The sequence below is a fragment of the Corythoichthys intestinalis genome, chromosome 6, assembly GCF_030265065.1.
Source record: "Corythoichthys intestinalis isolate RoL2023-P3 chromosome 6, ASM3026506v1, whole genome shotgun sequence".
In the NCBI taxonomy this organism is placed as follows: domain Eukaryota; kingdom Metazoa; phylum Chordata; class Actinopteri; order Syngnathiformes; family Syngnathidae; genus Corythoichthys; species Corythoichthys intestinalis.
Window position 1 is genome coordinate 41,664,183 of NC_080400.1, and position 22,492 is coordinate 41,686,674.

A 22,492-nucleotide genomic window follows, 5' to 3' on the forward strand; every position below is an offset into this window, starting at 1 on the left:
TGTGTTGTGTGATGACACGTGAACACCAAGCAGCTATCGCTATTGGCCTGCTCCAGACCAATGACAACGGGCCAATAGCCACTCCCGACCAATGGCAAGGGCGCTTTTTCATATGTAGGAAAAATAAACCAGGATAAATGGCGGCGGTCGGGAAATATTTCAAAATACAAATCCCGTCGATTAAAATCAATGGCTGCATGCAAGATTTGCGGCCTGAAAGTTTCGAGATGTGGAGTTAAATCAGCCAGTTTCAATACCTCGAACCTAATAAAACATTTGAAGACGAAACGTGAACGAACACAACGAGTTTGAGCCTGCAAGAGCAGGACTGCTATCCAGAGGAAGGGCGCTGGACTGCTGCAACAATCTCTGGTAAGTTCACTACGTCAACTTCACTTGTCTTTTACTTAAAGAAATGCTGTAATAATTTGGGAACTGTTTCCAAAGTAGGGTTGCCACCTTTCAGAAATAGAAATAAGGGACTCCCCCATCCCGAAAAAAGGAGGCTAATAGAGAGACGGGATGCTGTGGTCAATTATTATTACTTATAATTGTTAGCGTCCGCAAATGCGGAAACAAGGTTGGACCTCGAAGCGGACAACAAGCGGGGGATACGTACAAGGGTTTAATGATTGCAAACAAAAAATAACGCGCGATCGCAGGATAGTAGAAATAACAAAAGGAGTCCGTGACAGCAGGTCAACAGAGCGCAATACTACAAACTCGAAGGTTAACTAAGACGATAGGCAGCGAGCCAAAAAGCCAAGATAAAAACACTCAAATACCTGCACAGGGTAGCGGTTACAAATGAGTGCAGCACACTAACAGAAAAAACCCAATGCAGGGGCGTAACAAGCAAATGTAGCGAGACTATAGTGCGAGATGTCAAATGGCGATCAGCAAGGCAAATATCTCGGCAGCCTTCTCTGAGATCACCCGTGCTTAAATGCTGCGTTGATGAGCCTGCATTGGATTCAGGTGCGACGTCAGGAACGCCCCCACTAACAGCCCAGCAACAAAACACAATCTAACCAGCAGTAGAATGTGACAATAACTTCATGAAAGTTGCACTGTTTGGCCTTTGAGAGGTTTGAAGAAGTTTACTCCGTTCATTCAGAGTTTATTATTATGAATTTATTTTTACTTTCTTACTGTTGGGCTAGTATTATACTTTGTACTAGTCTTTTTCCTATTTTGCAAAGGTAAGCAAAAGCCTTACAAAGCCTTGATAGCAATGATTTCACATCCAATTATGTAGCTCTTTTGGGGGGGGGGGGGGGGAGATAATGTATAAACGGGGTGGTATCGGTATGGTATCGGCCGATACTGCACAGCCATGTATCGGTATCGGGGCCAAAAAATGGTATCGGTGCAACACTATTAATAGCACTACCACTTCCTATTTTTGTCACATTTTTTCCCGCGACTTCCACGTCCCCTCTGCCAGTCGCTGTTTAATCCAGCTGGGAGCGACTTTGCTCGTCCTCGTCGCCGCTATAACTCGGCCCACTCGCCTGGCTCTCGATCGATTCCACTTGTTGCGCGCAAAAACAGTAAGTTATTTTAAACAGTAGGAGCGATTGTAATAACCTTGTAAAGAGCTTTACTAGTTTTGGCTAGAATGGAATAGTCTTTTGTTGTTTTTGTGAACTATAGTCCCACACAAACGTGCACCAAGGTCTCATTTAGCTTAGCTACACCCAAGTGTCCCAAATTTCCAAGAGAGCGCATGTATCAAGGTTTCATTGTCCGTGACATGTGTCTATGTCCACCGAACAGAATACTATGACGCCGCCAGCACCTCTGCTATAGGACGCAAAACGCTCACTGCCGTCAACGCACCCTCCCATGGGGTTTCAGAATCGGCACCTTTCAAACTTAATTTCTCAAGCTTCCGGGGTTGTAGAATAAATGCCAAAGCAATGGGGAATTAATCAGAAAATAACGAAATAAAATATCTTTTAAATACTAATTACTTGTTAAATAATGAAATTATTATGAGTTAAATGCATGTGTATTTTTCGGCCTTTTGGTTTTCAGCCAAGTGTTTCCAATATTCATTTTTGGTCAATAATTTTGCTGTCGGTACATCTCTAACATATATATATATTGCATGTATACATACATATACTGGACTGTCTCAGAAAATTAGAATACACAATATTCTAATTTTTTGAGCCAGTCCTGTGTATATAGACAGGACTGTCTCAGGAAATTAGAATATTGTGTATTCTAATTATAAATTAGAATATTATTATATTGTGTATTCTAATTTCCTGAGACAGTCCTGTCTATATACACAGGACTGGCTCAAAAAATTAGAATATTGTGTATTCTAATTTTCTGAGACAGTCCAGTATGTATATATATATATATATATATACATATATATGTAACAAGGAAAAAAAGATATACATCTTCCGATTAGAACTCCAAGTGGCAGCTGCATTATACAGAAGTTAAAGTCACCAATTCAGTCAGTAGCATTCAACCTGCGGATAAGCAATTTATGTGTTTCATTAACAGTAATGTATCTAAATGGATTTGCAAACAATTGGTGGATGATTACAAAAATCATAGAAGCATTAAAACACAACTACGACAGAACCTCAATCAAGTCATCTCTTCACGTAATACCATGGGCCTTCATTTTGCTCTGCTCTGATAAAAAAGTGGCAATGGGACACACCCAGCACAATGTGTGCTTTGGTATCAGCACACAGGGATGACATTTTTGGAAAAGACAATCATTTTGTAACAAACCTCTAGCAATGCTGCAATATCTTTTGCATGACAGTTATGCAACAAGTTTCTTTACAAATAAGGATCACCAACATTTATGTGATCCAGCTGTTCATTTCTCTATTTTGAACATGTAAAGAAGGGGAAATGTGAACACAAAAATGTTGCTGATGCATATCACATGTGAATAGAGGATATATTCAGAAGTGGAGAAAGACTTTAAAAAAAAAAAAAAAAAAATTAAGACAGTTACATGACATCAGAAAAACCAGCATTAAATGCTACATTCGAATTTGTTTGAAATTGCTTCCATACAAAACACTTGAGCGCCTTGCAAAGCTTGCAAATTTGAAATGGTAAGGTGTGACCTTTTGCAGTTGTGTTGCAGTTTTTTAGCAGACAATAAAATGTTATTGTATCAACTTTCCTAATTTAATGTTCACGTGCGTGAAATTTCAAATTGCTTCAACAATATTGCAAAAAGCATTTAGAATTGTTTTTCTTAACTTTGATGTGCCTTTTTGTTTTTGATTAATTGTTTTTCACTACATCATAGAAAAGCAGCAACGTAAGAATTGGCAACTTGGTGATCTGACTCACTCATAACAGATGTGGCAGAGTCATACAAAGTTTAGTTTTTCTTACAGTTTTCCAAACCATTTCATGTGGATAATGAGGCAATCCACAACTTTTAACCACAACCCTATAGTTTAGTGAAAATGCTGTTCGGTATTTGTCTGTAATATTTCAAACGACTTGATATTTGCCCACAGTGTTTGCATAAAAAATACATCATAATAAAATATATGCTACCACTAATTTTAAATGGCTTAATGAAATGTACTGTATGGATTCTATTGAAAATTAATGTACAAAGACTTGACACAGTTTTTCCATAACCGTCAGCATATACTGCATTTAGACAGATATAACATCAATAGCGATTGCAAAAGACAATACTACATCTGCCTGTGGAGAAAGGACAAAAGGTGAGATTCCCATACAAACTGGCATTAACAATGTAAGGGAAATTAAAAAAAAATAATAATAATAATAACTCAGTTTGTAAAGACTTCATTAAGTATTGTTGATAAAGTTGGGTGCTCATATCTAGTCTCAGGCACTTTCCAAAAGGACAAAGCTAGGATTACACAACCTCCAGTGGCAGTGCATTCATGTCAAATGGGATAAATAACTAGGGAGGCATTGGAAACTTTTGGGTCGAAAATGGTCCCAAAATGCATTTTCAATTTTAGGCTTAGACTTTTGTCCCCTAAACAACTCGAAGGAAACTTGGACTTTTGAAGAAAAAACAAAAAACCTTTTAAAGAAAACTCCAGGTGGGCTAACGACTGACCAAAAAAAGGTGGGCCAAAAAAATTCTTCTGATGTAGCTGTGCGTCACGCTTGCTCGACCATGCATGCGCTGACAGTCCGCTGCTGGGGACTGCCTGAAAGCTTGAATGCATGTGCATTGCGCAGAAGGGAAAGTACAAATTTGCCAAAGTGCAGAAATTATCTAGCCTAGAAATTTCTATTACTCTTTTTAAGGTATTACAATTTCTGTCAATGTTTTGTTTTCAGTCAAGAATTGTCACCCCAGTGCATCAATATGATTAACGTGTATTGTTTCAAACTCTTATCAAATTGTCAATTAAATAAAACAAACACCATAATTAACTTGTTTTATTTTGGAAAATTAGTCACCCAGTCTTGTGTTTTAAAAAGTGATTTTGTCCACTTTACCTCTTTTGGCATCAATATTCTGCAAATTTATCCAAGTGACGTGACTACAAGGCAGCACATAAAAGCCCAGAAGAAGACCTGCATCACTCAATTGTGACTGAAGCAGACTCCTTGGCCTGGATAATCTCCCTCCGACGGTGGTCTTCGTCAAACACTTCGGGTGAACTGCCCGTTTCTCTGTTGTCCATCTTTGTCTCCTCGGATGGGGCAATATTTCCACCGGCACGTATTTTAAAGGAGGCAGAGGCTTCCAGTGGATCCATGGAATCAGGTGGAAGGAAGCTAGGTGAGTTCTCGCAATTCTGGGTGGACGAGGAGACCTGGGAGATGACAGAGACTGAGGAGGAGGAGGCAGCAAAGGTAGTGGATGTAGAGGTGCTGCTGGCAAAGACAGAGTGATGTTGGGGTTCTTCCAACTCATATTGGACTCCCAGCACCTCCTCATCCTCCTGCACCTGGCTCAGGTAGTCGGGCACGAGGAAATCACTATTAGAACAACAACAAAAACACATCACAGACAATTCACTTCTACCCTTATATGATTGCAAATCTAAATAAGCTTTGAAACAAAAAATGATCGCAAAACATTTTTTCCACCTTGTTCAACTTTGGATATGGAATGTGTGGGCTATCCCACTCCAAAACCACATTTTTGGAGAAGAAGATAGAAAATACTGCATCTGAGTGAAATTTGTAGTTTACTTTGAACGTATTCTGTCAACCTATCCAGGTTGCAGAATGCAGTCCACAAGCATGAACATTTTACATTTGAAATCCCAAATGTGTGAATAAAGTAAATCCTGTATGAATGGAAATATGAAGGTATTATGAATGTAAACTTATTTCTATATTGATTATTAAATTGCAAAAAGGTATTATGTAATAATAATGCCGACTGTATGACAAGTAAAACGTGGAAATGCAAGTTGTACAATCGGTGATTCCCAGGACAAATATACGAATATACAGTGGTACCTCTATATACGAAGTTAATTCGTTCCAGGCCCGTGCTTGGAAACTCAAATGGTTGTATGTCGAGCAGGATTTTCCCATAAGAATACATTATAATTCCATTAATTCGTTCCACAGCCCGAAAACCTGCACTAAATCCTTAATAAATACTGCTGGTACCGTTACATTACGAGTCGAATTTTACGTCAGTTGTCGAAAAGATTGTGTGTTGAAGCGATCGTATGTCAATGTACCACTGTATACTTAGTCATACAATCCAAAAATACATTTGGACCTTGACAGTGTTACACAAGGAGGGTACAGAAATACGGTGGAAACCAGAAGATTAAGTTCACTATTTAAAAAGACACTTGTTTTTTTGTTTTGTTTGTCCTCCAGATGTTTGCAGTTATGCATAAATCTTATATTCATCCATACCCGAACAATGCTGCTCACAAGCAGCAATGGCTGCAAAAGGCTTAGATATACACGAAGACTCATTGTGAAACAATCTGGTTCACTGATGAGTGCAATGGAACCCTGGATGGTCCAGAAGAAAAGAATGGTTGGTAAATGGCCACCATGTCCCAACAAAGTTGCAATGTCACCACGGAGGTGGCGGAATCATATTTTTGGGCCGTAATCATGGGGAGAGAGCTGGTTGGCCCTTTTACGGTCTCTAAAGGTGTGAAGCATGAATTAAAATTGCAGTAATGTATTTTATAAGGCACAATGGATTACATAGCACACTATCAATGAGCGAGTTTATTTTAATAAATGAGGCGCACCTGACTCTAAGGCATATTAGTGGATCAATGAACTGCATATCATTTGTTCTTATCTTTTTACATTGTATTTATTGATTTATTAATAAATGTATTATTTGTTTCATTGTTTTATGTATGGGTTTGATCAGCGTTGTTTTCATCAACAATGACGATAACAAAAATATTTCATCGATGTACAACTTTTTCATGATGATGATGAGCTAAAAACGCGGCTTGCGAAACTAGAACATAATCAGACAAATGCCAGTTTTCGTCTGACGAAACCACAACGAGACGAAAATGCAACATACTTTCTGTCATATGCTCACAATGACATTTTCATATTGTACATGGCATACGTCAGCTTGCATCGTAGCGTGTTTGGGTCGTGTCACTCATGTGAGATGTGCAACTCCTCTACTTCATTTTACTCACGGGAGTTTAGAATGTGTCTAAAGCTATGCTGCACTCCATCTTGCTTGTTTGGAAACACGATAAGATTTGTTTTCTTATTTTGGAGAGAATATGCAATGCTGCCGAAGCCTTTGAAGGTCTGTGCTGAATGATCATCAGATGTTAAATGTAACTCCTAGCAATAGCGTAGCAATCATGTTAGCATTAGCTTTAGAATGGCGAGTGTCCTCTTAAAACACTGGCTCGTCTAGAGCAGAGCTACTTGGCATTTCTGGTCAGTAAATCCAGATGAGAGGCAGTTGGCGAAATGGCATTTAGCTAATCCCCCACTTCAGCTGTTCTGTTTGATAAATGAGCAATTACTGGGAAATACTAATTATAGCAAATTGCAAAAAAAAATCCCAGACTTCCCAGTGATAAACACTGACATTTTTTTTCAGGTGAGTTTCATTGAAACCGATGTGCTGCTTTTCTGCTGAGTGTGTATTATCATCACCAAGTTGGCATTGTCCTTGTAGACCAGTGGTCCCCAAACTATTCCACATAGGGCTGCAGTGGGTGCAGGATTTCACTCCAACAAAACAAGACCACACCTTTTCACCAATCTGGTGTTTTATAAGTGTAATCATTTGATTGCAGTCAGGTGCTGCTTGTTTTAGTAGAAACCATGTTGGTTAAAAGGTCTGTGCTTGATCAGTATGAACAAAAGCCAGGACCCACAGCGTCCCTCGAGGACCGGTTTGGAGACCACTGTTGTCGACGCTACAATGTGCCTATCGGTCTAGGTTCATTTAAAATTGTTGGAAACCTTTATTTTTGGATTGTAACATTTGAATTTTACAGACCAAAACACAAGAACACACAAACTCCAAATAGAATTATCATTGTATTTTCGACAAAAGGTGTCTACCTTTTTTTATGTACTTGTACAAGATCCGTTTAAGCACCGAAACCGTCTAAAAGTACTGAGAAACAACCAGTATCAGATACAACTCAACCAATACACAAGCCAAATTGAAAGTACCACTATCATTCACCAACATTAAAATACTGTATCATATGGTTAGGCCTTATTGTTTATCAATAAATAACGAGACTGAAGTTTTATCAGTTAAAAGTAAATTTGACATTTCTTTACATTATGCAGTATGCTAATTCACACTTCGCTCAGATACACAAGTCCAATTAAAATGTTACCGAATTTTTTTTCACAAAAATATCCTAATGATTAAATACAAATTCATTGTGTATTTAAAGTGTAAATACAATCGAACTGAACTTCAATAATGTATTGTACCAGATTTTACCATAGAAATACAATTACACCAAATTAACCTGATGCACATTTTGAAAATTGTATATATCAATTGAGAGAGTGTGCATAACTATACATATACCTGCTCTTTACAGTATTTACATTCAATTTCCAGTATTTTTTTCATTCATTAAACTCACTCTAATTCATTTTATTTGACGGACATTCATGAGCAAAATCAGCCAATTAAATGAAGAAAACCTCTGATCAAAGTATCTCAAATCAATCATACATACCTATGTATGTATGAAGTAAACTAGGGGGATGGGGAAAAAAGGCATTTTCTGGCCCCGATGTGATCTGAGTAAATGATAGGGTCGGTGCCCCTAGGCTCCTCACCTGCTCTGGAAGTAGTTTGCTAGTTCGGATGCCTCATGGTTCAGACTCCTCAGGTGTACAATTAAATTGCCAGAGTTGGTGAACATGGCGCCACACGTTTTGCACTCATAAATCCGCGGCTTGCGGATTATGTGTCGGGAGACCCTCATGTGGTGCTTATATTCACCGAAGGACGTGAATGTGGCACTACAAATCTGGCACCGGAAACAGCGTTTACCTTCGTGCTTCAGCCGATGCATCTTTAGGGAGTAGGCCCGTGTGAACTTTTTCCCACAGCGGTCACATTGGAAAGGCTTAATGCCTAGTGGACAAAAGGAAAACAGTGCTAAGATTCAGATTTAAGTTGTTTCTGCTTTGGCATGTTTATTACTGCTGGGGTTATACCAGTAGATATGTCTAAAAAATTAGTAAATTACTGCAGATTTGATAGATGGTAACAATTAGGGATGTAACACAATGAAAGGTCTTGGCCAACACCGAAAACAAAAAATGAGGAAACCGGGTGAAAGCAGAACAAAACAGGCTTTTGTGTGCACATACTATACAAATTCATTTTTACAGTTTTTTATTTTATTTTACATACATGCATACTGTGCATATTTTAGAAACTTAAAACCAACTCCCGCTAAAGTCTAAATTAAATATATAACCTGTCTTGATGGCCAATGGCCTTATTTGAAGTGGAAAAACTAAGGAGACATCACCCATAGAAGGCAGTACAAATCAGGGTAGCTACAGTACCAGATGAGTAAGAAAGGGAGTCGGCTTCCAGCCCAATGAGAATAAACAGATAGCTGAAACTGGCGTACTGCCTCTCAAACAGCTATTTTACCTCATTTGCAACCTATTACTATAAGCAGAGAGAAACAAACAGGTGACCGAGTGCTAACAATTACCCATTCAGCACATTATGGATGGATATTGCTGCCAAGAACATGGCTAATATTCTGCTTCTGGGACATTTACTGTACATGTAAATCATATAATTATGATTTGGAGTACGAGTTTCTTACTTATGTCAGTGATTCTGTCTATCATAGTTGTGTTCTATGAAACATTCAACACTTAATCACACAAGACAACGCACCACAGAGAAATGCTAGTCCCAAAATTCAGCAAAGCATGTGCACCATTCAGACCTCAAATTAAAACATTTCCTCCTAATATGAAACAGACTTGATGTACATTGATGTTGATTGTTTATGAACAGTTTTTTACCACACTTTGATCATTTTAATAATAACTTGCTTCAGATTCAGAGTACTATATAGTTATTGATACTTTAATCATCAGAATGGGAAGCCGAAGGTGTAAAATATTTTACACGTACACACATGCTGACATCCTCTATGACAAATACTTTTGTCATCTTTACCTACCGGAGTGTATTAGCATATGTTGCTTCAGATTTTGAATGCGTGTGAATCGAACTCCACAGGTTGGACACTGAAAGGGCCTGTCTGGGCCATTCGCGCCAGGCCTTGCTGACGGGCCAATATAGAGGTGGTACGGATATTGAATACCTTCTAACCTGAAACACCAAAGAAGATGGAAAAACAAATTCAGCTTCCAAAATGATACATATCATATAAACTTGTATTCAACCCCTACTCCACTCTGCCCGTAATCTTCATCCCGGCATCACTCATCACCCTTCTAACATGGCCGGTTATTTTGCCACAGTTATGCAAATTATACTTATGCAAGTTTAACAATGATTGATAGATTTTATCGTAGAGCGACCAAGCTTCTCTCGCAAGATCAAATCTATAAACCCATCAATCATCATTAACTTTAAAGTACCAAATGCAAGCTGGACAGTTTGGCCGCACTGCTTAGCAGGAGGGATGCTGAGAGGCTGTGGCGCTTTTCGAGCATGAAGCAGAAAAACAAATATATTTTTTTAAATAAAAAAAACACTTCTTTTCACCCGATTTCGATCCTCTGAAAAATGCCGCAATCGGCCCGATGTCTGATCACGTGAGCGGATCGGGACATCCTTAAACAAAACAAACAATTATCCACAATATATTAAAGCAACACTTTGTAACTTTTCAGTTTGGTCGGTTTTAGTGACGCCGGAGAATAAAAGAGGTACCGTATTTTTCGGACTATAAGTCACAGTTTTTTTCAGACTTATACTCAGGAGCGACTTATGTGTGAAATTATTAACATATTATGATATCATTTCACATGTTATTTTGGTGTTTTGGAGTGACACTGATACTGAAACTTGTTAATATGTTCTTTATGCTATAGTTATATTCATTCATTCATTTTCCATGCCGCTTATTCCTCACGAGGGTCGCGGAGGTGCTGGAGCCTATCCCAGCTAACAATGGGCAGTAGGCAGGGGACACCCTGAACTGGTTGCCAGCCAATCGCAGGGCACAAGGGGACACACAACCATTCACGCACACACTCATACCTACGGACAATTTAGAGTGTTCAATCAGCCTACCATAAATAACTTAATAGCTATGGCCACGTTCACATTCTGCTTTTGGCAATGTGTGTTCAATTGTATTATTGACTTTTTTATATTGAAATGCATGCTTTTAGTTTGTGGCGCTTTCACGCCCACGTGGGGGCACACTCGCACTTGTTTACGCAAAGAAGAGCGCTCACACACCAGAAGAAGACTGACAGCTATCCAGCGTCTCTGAGCGAGTGGGCGAGTTAGCGAGAGAGAAACACGGCTGCGAACCTACGTTCATTGTTTATGCTTGTAAAATATCTCTATAGAGTCACGCCTGTGTGTATCATCTTTTCTGTTGTTGTTGTGTGTTTTCCACCCGCGATCAGACACTTAAGAGCCAGTTGTGTGGTTGCTTGAACGATGTGCTAATGCTAGCGAACGCATGCTAACCATTTGCGTCAATGATGTAATAGCAGCTATTTATCATTTATTTACGTTGATGCGAACCGGTTTGGTATCGAGGATGAAATTCATTCAGCAAATTATACGGACATCCAGCATCGGCATTTGGTAGTTTAGCTCGCTATACAGCCAGGACCGAGCCGTAGCCCGTGGCGTCCTGGTGAGGACAGTATATTCGCATTTCGTTGTTCAAACATCATACTGTACACTTAGTCAGCATGTTGTTCTCTATTGTATTTTCATATTAAATTTCCTTTCAAGATGACATATCTGTTCTATGTGTTGGATTTTATCAAGTAAATTTCCCCCAAAATGTGACTTATACTCACTCCGGTGCGACTGATATATGTTTTTTTCCTCTTCGTTAGGCATTTTATGACTGGTGCGACTTATACTCAGGTGGGAAGTATAGTCCGAAAAATACGGTAGTGTTTTGCCTTAACGAAGACTGCGTTTCCCATGAGGACCAGTGCTGCGCTTCACATAAGGACCAGAGCACACCCGAACAGTGTCGTAAAATCATCAAGGAATCAAAATCCATTCTCCCGTTCGCCTGCAGATGGATTAAACAACATTTCTGTTTCCAGCGGCTGTGTGAAGGACAAATAGTAATAAGGTAATGAATCCAGTTGTGGCTAAACAATAGCATATGACGGTTAGCAAACGTGTGGCTTTCTGTGGCTAAGCCCCCCAACCGAACCTGGATCACGCCAGGGAGTGAAAGCCGAGCCACTGTTTATTCTGTATATCCTGTTAGCCTCTCTATTTTCCTCCTTAGACAATTTTTTTTTGTCTCTTTTGTTGCTCAGCCATCTTTGTAGCATTCGCAAGAAAGCTTCCATCTTTATTATGAATGGGGAAAGGGGGAAGTCACGTATGCCGTAAAGCAGTCAGTACATTTTTAGTTTTCCTCAAAGTTATTTAGTGCTGGTGAAAGTGATACAGACCCTCTAAAGCCGGGGTCCTCAATTAGCGAACCGCGGTCCATGACCGGACTACGGCATACCTCTCTGCGGACCCAGAGCAAATGGCACTTTTCAAAAAAACAAAACAAAAAAAAAAAGCGCTACTATTCTATCGCTGAATTCTGTTTCATTTTTAGTCAAATATCTTCCACTTCTGTTGTCATATCTATGACAACGATGCGCTGATTGGCTGAGAGAGCGTGCATGGATGCGCTGATTGGCTGCGAGAGCCTGGACGCTACTAGCTAGAGTGGACGGACCGCAGCATTGCCATCCCAGTAGAAGACCGAATCTTACAAAATGGCATGCTCAAAGTTAACCATGAGAAGAAAAGTGGACAACGAAAATCGCCATTTCAATGAGGAATGGACTGACAAATATGCGTCCATTTTACCAACTGTAAGTACCAAATCTTTGCTTAATATGCTTCATTACATTTGTTCTCATAAAAAGTGAAAATGTTAAATGCCATTATGTTAAAGAGCACAGCTCTTTTGAAGATAAGTTTCCTCCTAAATCAGAATTGAGAGGGCAAGAAATTAACAGATTAAAGCAGTCATATGAAGAGTCAAGCAAGGTTATTGTTAAATCTATGACACAACGACAAATTGCAACGGAGTGCTCACTCAGAGTGTCGTGAGTGTTGGCCAGACATAAGAAGCCGTTCTCTGTCGGAGAAATAATAAAAGAGTGTATGACTGAAGTGATGGCAGCAATGATCGACGGAAAAAAAAGGAGGAAAAGACAACAAAAATCAAACAAATCTCACTCTCAGATTCACCAACCACAAGACACACTGAAGTACTGGCTGATGATGTGACTAAACAACTTTGTGACCCCCAAATGCCATTTCTGTCATTGAGCAATGTTTTATAGTTTTTTTTTTTTTAATTGAATTTATTGTCATTGTCATCATCATCAACATTAAAATCAAAATCACAAGAAAGAAAGGAAAGAAAGAGGGAAATCATCGCGTATGTTTGTTTATCCAAAGAAGATGAGAACAGACATGACAAGGGAGACGGAAAAAGCAGAAGCTTCAAGTTAGAAGTTATTTTCAATAATTTTTATGCTTGCACCTTAATGACAGAGCTTGTCATTTATGTTCTGTACATGTGAACATGTACTGTACCATTTGCACATTTTCTTTTTTGTCCAGCAGGGTTTTACAGTTAAAAAATGTACTGTCAATAGTTATTGTTTGCACCTTAATGACAGATCTTGTCAATTATTTAGTGTACATGTGTAAACATTGTACCTGCATGTTTTTTTTTTTTGTATTTTTATTTTATTTTTTATTTAAAGAAAATGTTTTGTTATTTTTTTCTATTTTATCAGAATGTGCATTGTTTTTTTTTGTTTGGTCAAAAGAAAACCACCTTTACCACCTTCGACCTGCCTTGTACTTGACCAACATTAATAAATGGACCCATGCTTGTATGAAAAAAATCATTATGGACCTTCAAGATTTGTATTTGAGGACCCCTGCTCTAAAGATATAAAAGATGTGACATTCAACTAGTTGTCTATTTTATGAAGTTTGAAAATTTACCTAATGTTGCGGGCCTTAAAAAGGTGTAAAGGCACTATACAAGTGTAACACCATTTACCATTTCACTGTACAGTGTGCACCTGGACAATTCTAGGTCACTCTAAATGCTTAATTTCAAAAGTTTTTATTTTTGGTGTGTTTAGTCTTCTGCAGGCAAAAACAGCACGCTTAAGATTTAGGTCACAAACTCCTAGAAGAACATTCTCCATCAAAAGGTTGTAGTACGGCGATTAACTGTTCAAGTCATCAATAACAGCAAGTTGTCTAGGTCCTAAACTAACAAAGCAGCCACCTACTAACACACTACCACTACATTTGTTAAGTTCTTTTTCTGAAATGCTGTTATATTTACGCCAGATAAGACCACCTTCCAAAAAGTTAAAATTTCATCTCATCACCCCATTGGATACTCTTACTGAAGTCTTGTGAATGTTTTTTTCCCCCTAAAGTAACATGAGCTTTATGCAAGGGGTCTAAAGTTCTTTAAGTGTTGTCCTGGGTTCCTTTGTGCCCTCCTGGCTGAGTCATCGCTGTGCTTTTGGGGTAATTTTTGTAAGCTGGCTAGTATGTTTTCTCCATTTGCGGATAATGGCTCACTGTGGTTTAGAAATGGCTTCGTAACCCCTTTCAGACCGCCAGACAGATGTCACTTACTTAAATGCTCATCTGTTTTTGAATTTCTTCGGATAGTTGTATTTAACTGCACTTTTTTTTTTTTTTTTTAAAGATCTTTTGGAATATTGAATTTGTCAGACAGGTTCTATTTGAGCCATTTCTTGATTGAACAGGTCTGGAGGTAATAAGGTTAGTGTAAGGTCAGTGAACAGTAACTCATCTTATTAAATGCAATTAGCCACAACTATTTGTTGATTTATGTTAATAGTTTTCGCACATTTGTGAAGCGGGCAAATAATATTTAAAAGCAATAGTCCTGTCCAATGCAATTGCCGATTAACTTTGTAGTGGTCTATAAAATTTGTGGGTGCCTCTCATGTTGTTGGTGGCATTACACAATGAAACTGCAGCAGTGCTTGTTCAAGATTTGTTGCATTCAAAAATGATGAGACAATGTTTGTTTCAAGAGAGTGTTATTACACAATCATTGTTGACGCAGCCATGTAAAAAGATTCTCATAGATGCTTGAACACTCAGAGATATAATTTTTCCAATGTTAACTATTAGATCAGTTATACTTGGTTTATTAACCTTTACATTTCTTTAATCACATATTGGGATGGATTTATGAGTTTTATGAGAATGTGTTGTAATATTAATGTATTTTTCCAGCTAATGACTTGCTTTGCAGCAAGTCCAAACAAATTGTGATACCTTTCATCATCCTCTGCATGTCCTCCAGTATTAGAGGTACTTTGCATTGATGGTAACGCCTCTGAAACGCCCTCATCCATTGATCCTGAAAAAGAAACAAAAAATAATAACAATAAAATTGTTTGTTTGGTAATCAGCATTTCTCCACAATCATATTATGCATTCTTCCCACAAAGACGCCTTATAATACTATACAGTGGTACAGTGGTTAATTCGTTTCAGGACCTTGTAAGTCGAAATGGTCAGATGTCGAGCAGGATTTTCCCATAAGAATACATTTTAATTCCATTAATTCGTTCCATATCCCGAAAATCTACACTAAATCCTTAAATAAATACTGCTGGTACTGTTACAAATGGCAATTACACATAGCGAAACAAACAAATGATTAATTAAAAACCAGATTAATAAAATAATAATAATTCCTGTTAAAATGTAACAAGTCGGGTTCTAATGTGGAGGACGTGTTTTGCGTGCTGTACCTGAACGCACCGCGTCGCTGACGTGACAGAGAAAGGGAGCAGTGCGGTTGAGAGTTTACTTTCACTTTTAATGTTTTGTTGGGAACACCGTCAACTGCTGCGGACAGTAGGCGTGTTGTGTTGGACAAGTTCTGAAATAAATTACAAAAACCTGACAAAGCTGTCGATTTCTTTGGCGATGTTACCAAAATAATAATTGTCACCTTAACTTATAGAGACTGGCGAACGGAGGTCGGAGGAAGACTATGGAGATCGTAGACATTTTTCGGCTGTATTGTTGAGCCAGTTCACGGACACGCACCCCACGCTCATATTTTTCTATCATTTTCATCTTCATTTCAATGGTAAGCGTCATCTTTTCTTTGTTTCACCACCTGTACCAACCTTTTTGAAACCTGTGTTGATTTCTCTCACAAGTAAATCTGCCGTGCGTCCATCTGCGGCACTGTCATGTCGTCATATTTCGAACATGTCGTCGGATGAAAAAACAAATGGCGGGTCAAATTTTACGTCAGATGTTGACAAAATCGTCTGTCGAAGTGATAGTATGTCGAGGTACCCCTGTATTCAAAAATAATAAAATAAAAAATAAAAAAAAACATCACATGCATAGTACATGCATACTATGGAAATTATTATATTTACAGTATATAGCTATTAGTGCAAGTTTATATGTGTACATTTTAAGTTTAAAATAAACTACTTTTTCAGTTTTGGTGCAGTCATCGAGGTACCGTAATCTAATAAATATTTTTTTTGTTAACTGATGGTTGTAACTGTATGCTTTATGTTATGTGTCTTGTCAGTAAAGTCGTTTGTTACAGCTTTCACTGTTGAAAGGCAAGCACTATGAAAATATTATGGTACGGGCTTTATTGATCCCGTAATGGGAAAATGTATTCAGATTATAGTTCAATAAACCCGAGTTGAGTAATAATGAAAAATGGCAACAATCACAGATGATGACGGACTGCTTTCCGTTAAGTAACCACTGAGAAAAAGAGATCTCTGCTTTGTCCTTGTAATCAATGCAGTGCACATATTGCATTAGCCATAAAGTATTACAGTGGACGACCACTTTTTCATAATTTGGAACCTGTGGTTAAACCAATTCCCAGATGTATCTATGTACATGTTTAAAAACTGTAAAATATTTAGCATTTTTATGACAATATTTTTATTACAGCAATTAACACAACTGGCAATTTTTGCCATTTGTGTTCAGTCCTGATCCACAGCTCAACTCTATAATTGTGGAGGTCAACTGTATTTTGTAGCACAACATAATCTCACCTATTGATGATGACTGTGGACTGATGAGGAGATCCTCCTGAACCTGTTCACTTCCTGGCACGGTCTGTTGATCATTGAGTGAGCTCTGGGAACCACTGACAGGATGGGACGATGCTTCTTGGACTTCCTCGTCACTGAGACGCTCCACTTTCACACTTACATCTTCTTCTTCAGCTGGCACAGGCGGTGACACTGCCTTGGAGCTTTCACATGTCAAAAAGTCACTCAGTCGCCGACTAACCACCACGTCAGAAGAAACTGTTGTTGTCTGCTCTTGGCACCGGGGGCTCTCTGGGAGCTTTGATTTGTCCGAGTGGAATCTCCTATCGATGCCAAATGGGAAGGTCCATGGAAATGACAGGGAGGACTCCACAGGCTGGGCCGCGCTGTCTGAAAACGAAGGGGAAGGATTGGGAACCTGGGGGGAAGTAGTAACCATCTGTGTAGTGCATTTCAGAGGACTCTCAGGCGAAGCCATGGTTACAAAACTCTTTCGTTTCCGGCGCGATTCACGACAAACAGGAACGTTTCTCTCCATTACACTACAGTCGGATGACACAGGTGACACGCTGCCATCAAGTGGCGTGAGGGTACAGTTAGAGGAGGCACTCTCAGGTGCAGATTCATGGGTTTTGCCAGCTGCAAGTGTATTGTTACTGTTGTTACTTGGACTCCATAGAATACTGGATTTCATGAACTCTGAACACGTACTTGCCACAGCGAACATTTGCATGTAACTCGCAGCCGCAAGGACATCGATAATATTTTCTGTGCTGATGGAAAGCGTAGACGTGTAAGCGTATTCCAGCAGAGGAGCGAAGCCACTAACTGTCACATGATGAAGGTCCAAAACAAACTTGTCCTCTTCCTCGGGCCGACCCAACAGTTTGGAGCGGAAGAATTCACTGCAGCAGGCCAGGACCACTTTATGGGCCAGGAAATGTTTGTCTTGCACCCTGATAGTAACGTCACACAAGTGACCTTCGTTACGCAAAGTGTTGAGCTTTTCGAGCATCTCCTGGCTGTGGGATGTCGAGCAATGGGTAAAGGTTTTAACTCCCATGTTCGTCAGCTTCTAAACATGAAGAAAAAAATGTGTCCTAAAAAACACAACAAAAAATGTATTATTATAGTTTTACAGAGAACAGTTGATGTCATCAGTGAGCATTGACCATAAATATAAATTCATGAATTTTTAATCATTTTAACTAAACAGACTTTACACTTACAATAAACACGATTTATACTTGCATGGCTGAAAAAAATTAAACGGCTGAAACACGGAAATGAATAGTAAAATTTAAAGTTGTTTTTAATGATATAGTCACCTCAATATACAGCAGTCTTAAAAGTCAAAACCACTAGTCACAGGTATTAGTAGATAGATACCACTACAGATGAGCCAAAATATTAAAGCTACTGTACTACTCCCTTTTGTACTAGATTGTTTTAGCTTGCAGCACTACTAGATGCATTTCACACTTGTGGCAGGTTCAACGTCAATTCAAAAATAAAATGAGTGGGGGGGAAAGCTGCCATAATTGCTGTTTAATTTTTCACCAAAACTGATTCAGTGTGTACCCCGCCTACTGCCCTTAGTTATCTGGGATTGGTTCCAGCATCCCCGCGACCCTCGTGAGGATAAGCAGCTCAGATAATGAATGACAAAAATAATAAAACATGTATTATACCGTGGCATATTGATATCATGATATAGAATGACCCATATTGTGATAGATTTATTGAAATGGCCAGCCTGCAGTCCAGATCTTTCACGTATAGAGAACATTTGGTGCGTCATAAAGAGGCACAACAAAGTAGGACAAAGACAGTTGAACAGTTAAGAGGCCTGTATTACACTTCAGAAACTTCCTTGGCATCAGACTTTTGCAAGAAGTGTTGAGAATGAGCTTGTCCTGACTGTTTCTTAGATTTGTTGACACGGTGTAATTTAACTCATCCTTTTTTTCCCATAAAATTACTTTTAAAAAAAATTTTTTTTTTTTTTTTCAAGTTTAAACGTGAGACCTATCATACATGTTCTATTCTGAATAATATTGAAATTTGGCACTTCCACATCATTCCATTTATTATCTAGTGTCCAAACCTTTGGTTGGGGAATCTATTTAATTTTTAAATATGTATTTTATTCATTTTTTTTTAGTTTAACATTCAGCAGGCCATGGAATACATTTGTTGTAAAAGTAAAATCTGCAGTGAATTGTCATTTGTTTATACCTCCACAGCTCTCCAGAAAGGCCTGCCTGCCCCGCTGCTAAAAAACTATCCAAGAGGAAACTCTTGACATATTTTCACACTACCAAAAATTAATATAGCTTGTAATTTTCTGTATACGTTTACTACTGAATTCATTACTGAGAGAACTTTAAAAAGTATGTAGGATGGCTGAACAGTGAACAAAAATATTAAAATATACTCTTGGGAAAATCGTGGGTGGAGTGACAGTGACTGGAGCATCGAGGACCGAATGCCAGGTTATGTAACTACAATCAAAGCAAGCCAGGCTCATGTGGAGGCCAATGAGCTACAGGATGCTCGGCAGCTGTCTGTGAAACATGTGGACTCTCGGCCATGAGATTTTCCATCAAACAAAAGCTTGAGTGAAGGGGCTCCTGCAGGGAAAGCACACTCCTCGTCACACACACAGAACAAATAAAAGTACTCCCGGGCCGCATTGGCCTAATAAAAGCAGAGTGAATTATATTCTTGGATAAAAAAATAATAGAAAATCTTACAATGTCATTTTCTCAATGTTGAGGCGTTTTTTAGGCATTTGTTTTTGGTTTTTTTTTAAGAAAAAATTGTTAAAGAGACTGGTAGTTGACACAATAATTATTGTCTCACCCTCTGTTTCATCTTATGATTGTACTGGAATATTCTAATTGTAAATAATAAATAAATAAATAAATAAACTTGAATTGTGTGATTGAATGTGAAGAGAAAAGCAAACCAGATTTTTTTTTTTTTGTATCATAAACGAATGATTTTTTTTCTAGGTTTAATTCAAAATAGTTCTCAAATTGCACTAGTGATAATCGTTTGTTTTTGATGGGTCAGATTTTAGGGAAACTTTTAAAATAGAAAATCATGATATTTTTCTCTGAGTTCGGGTGTTTTTTTTAGGCATTTCTAAAAGTTTTATAGTGATTGAAAGTTCTCCTGTGCATTTGGATTATTTGGCAATACAGTAATTGTAAATAAAAACTAATTGTGGTATTAAATGCTAAAACAAAAACACAAAAACAACCAGGATTTTTTTTAAGTATCATGAACTAATGATTTTTTTTTATTTTTTTTAATTAAAATTAATTTTCAACATGCGCTGGTGAAATATGTTTGTTTTTTTTTTTTTTTTTTCACTGGTTTTGATTAGAGATTGGTCTCATATTAGGGAAACTTAAATCTATCACCACATATCTATTGACCAAGTAGCCCAAAAACAACGATAACAACAATACACCCACACTCACAAAGTTTGCATCCACCGTACCTTTTAATTACTCGTGATGGCGGCGTCCAGTTTACAACCTGGTCCTTTCACTGTAACTATCATCACATACTACTAGCAAGTGGTCAGACCGCGGAAACAAATAAGGAAAGGCTAATCGTTGAATCCATTGCACTGAAGTTAACACAAAATAAAATTGCTCCACGTATAACGTATGAACAAGATAAACCTATAAATTTCCAAAAATAACATACTAAACAGAAAAAAAACTCCCAACAATACAGTTTAGCGCAACCCAGCTAAGGGTCAAGTTGCGATTAGTAATCACGGTTGAGATGAGAACTACATCCTGTTTTGGATATCAAAATAATATCTATCACGGTGTCCTTTAGCCTGACGTATCTGGACACTGCTGTCGTCACAAAGTTTAAGTGGGAAAATCTTGTTCTTTCGTTTATTCACGATGACAAGGAGCGTCGGATAAAATAAGTCGAATGCACATACATTTGTATAAAATGGAGGTGGGAATTGAAAATATGAAAGCACGAGGCACGGCTCACCAGACTGTTCCGCAATGTAGATTTAAGTTTACTTTTCAGTTGCTTCTATTTCCGAAAGTTTTGTTTTGTTGTTTTTGTCAACCAATTTCTCCGAGACCAACTTTGCTTTTCTTCAAAATTGAACAAAAGCTTTTCTTTCGAAGCTTACTTTATTGAATTTCCGGTTTGACCGTGGATAACCCTGAGTAACTCACCGCACTGAGTGATGCACAACAGCTAACGTTAGCTACTAGGCTCACCAAAGCCAAGAGGGCAGCATTCTGCAACCGACAAGCATATGTCTTCAACATGAAATAGTCGGATAAAACGCGCACCATCAGAATGTCGCTGAATTACACGCTGTAAAAAGGATGTTTACCTTTCAGTGCGAGGCCTCCGCTGGCACCTGGGCCCGAGTATACAAACAAGTTGAGCGGTCACAGAGCTGATTGCGACGCGTCCTGTCGCTTCTCATGGCGCGTTTACGTCCCAGCTTTAACGACGCTCACGCCCTCGTCATACTTGTTCAAAGCGTCTGACTGCTGTTTTTTTTCTCTCCTTAGTGATGCCGGTTAGCCTTTCGGCGTTCTTATTTGTATCCCCACAATGCAATGCGCATTACTGTACCATACTGTAAGGTGCAGGGAAGCCCATTATCAGACCGCCCTGTTGCTTCCCCAAAACATTTGCATCGATACTAAACACATATTGGGAACACCATGAACACAGTGTCACATGCTTAGTAACGCATCATTATGGTTTAAACATGCCTGTTGTTGTGAATGTGCTGAGGAAATGTATGTAACAATTTACTGAGGGATTATTAATAGTTAACCCTTTAATGCTATACTTTTAATAAATCAAGACTAATTGGCTTTTGGGTAACATTTCTGGATGACCCCAAATGTGGTAGAGGTTAACATTTTGTTGCTGTTTCCCTGGGGGGGTCACAATCTTTGTTTTGGCCATCATTACGGTGGCCATACGCCTTGTCCTGCGTCCAGTGTAACCTAATGTGGGACACTTATTCGTCCTCCTTTTTGGACCTAAACACAACACGCCAGTATGTACAGTGGTGCTGTTGCATTCGGATCAGCTACAGTGGTATGAAAAAGTATCTGAACCTCTTGGAATTTCTCACATCTGATCTTTGTCAAAATCACACAGATGTAAAAACAGTGTCTGCTTTAACTAAAACCACCCAAACATTTATAGGTTTTCATATTTTAATGAGGATAGCATGCAATCAATGACAGAAGGAGGAAAAATAAGTAAGTGAACGCTCTGCTTAAGGAGACAAAGAGGAATTGAAACCTATTTTTACCAAACAATTTAACTCAGGAGTGTGCCCAATCACTGATGAGTGGTTTAAAGCTGCACTGCCTACTATAAAACACACACCTGGTAAGAACTGTCTTGATGAGAAGCATTGTCTGATGTGTATCATGGCTCGGTCAAAAGAGCTGTCTGAAGACCTGTGATCAAAGATTGTTGATGTGTATACAGCTGGAAAAGGATACAAAACCATCTTCAAAAGTCTGGATGTTCATCAATTGACAGTCAGAGAAGTTATCTTCAAATGGAGAGAGTTTGGCACTGTTGCTTCTCTCCCAAGGACTGGCCGTCCACCAAAGATGATGCCAAGAGTTCAGTGCAGAATACCCAGAGAGGTAAAAAAAACAACCCTACGTAAAACTATGGCCAAGAA

At 38.6% G+C, this 22,492-nt stretch overlaps 1 protein-coding gene across 4 annotated transcripts; it reads right to left on the minus strand.

Annotated features, from left to right (window-relative positions):
- Positions 1-2,352: 2,352 nt before the first annotated feature.
- Positions 2,353-21,505, minus strand: zbtb44 (zinc finger and BTB domain containing 44). 4 transcript variants are annotated; one of them, XM_057839536.1, is made up of 7 exons: positions 21,164-21,505; positions 21,000-21,065; positions 16,777-17,876; positions 15,002-15,086; positions 9,654-9,805; positions 8,275-8,575; positions 2,353-4,974 (listed from the first exon to the last, which is right to left on the minus strand). In XM_057839536.1, the coding sequence occupies exons 3-7, from the start codon at positions 17,837-17,839 to the stop codon at positions 4,572-4,574; spliced, it is 2,004 nt and encodes a 667-aa protein (XP_057695519.1). In that variant the 5' UTR covers positions 17,840-17,876; positions 21,000-21,065; positions 21,164-21,505; the 3' UTR covers positions 2,353-4,571. The 4 variants fall into 4 exon arrangements, with proteins under 4 accessions (XP_057695519.1, XP_057695517.1, XP_057695518.1 ...); XM_057839534.1 differs by lacking the exon at positions 21,000-21,065; XM_057839535.1 differs by lacking the exons at positions 21,000-21,065; positions 21,164-21,505 and adding an exon at positions 20,288-20,991.
- Between the last annotated feature and the right edge of the window lie 987 nt (positions 21,506-22,492).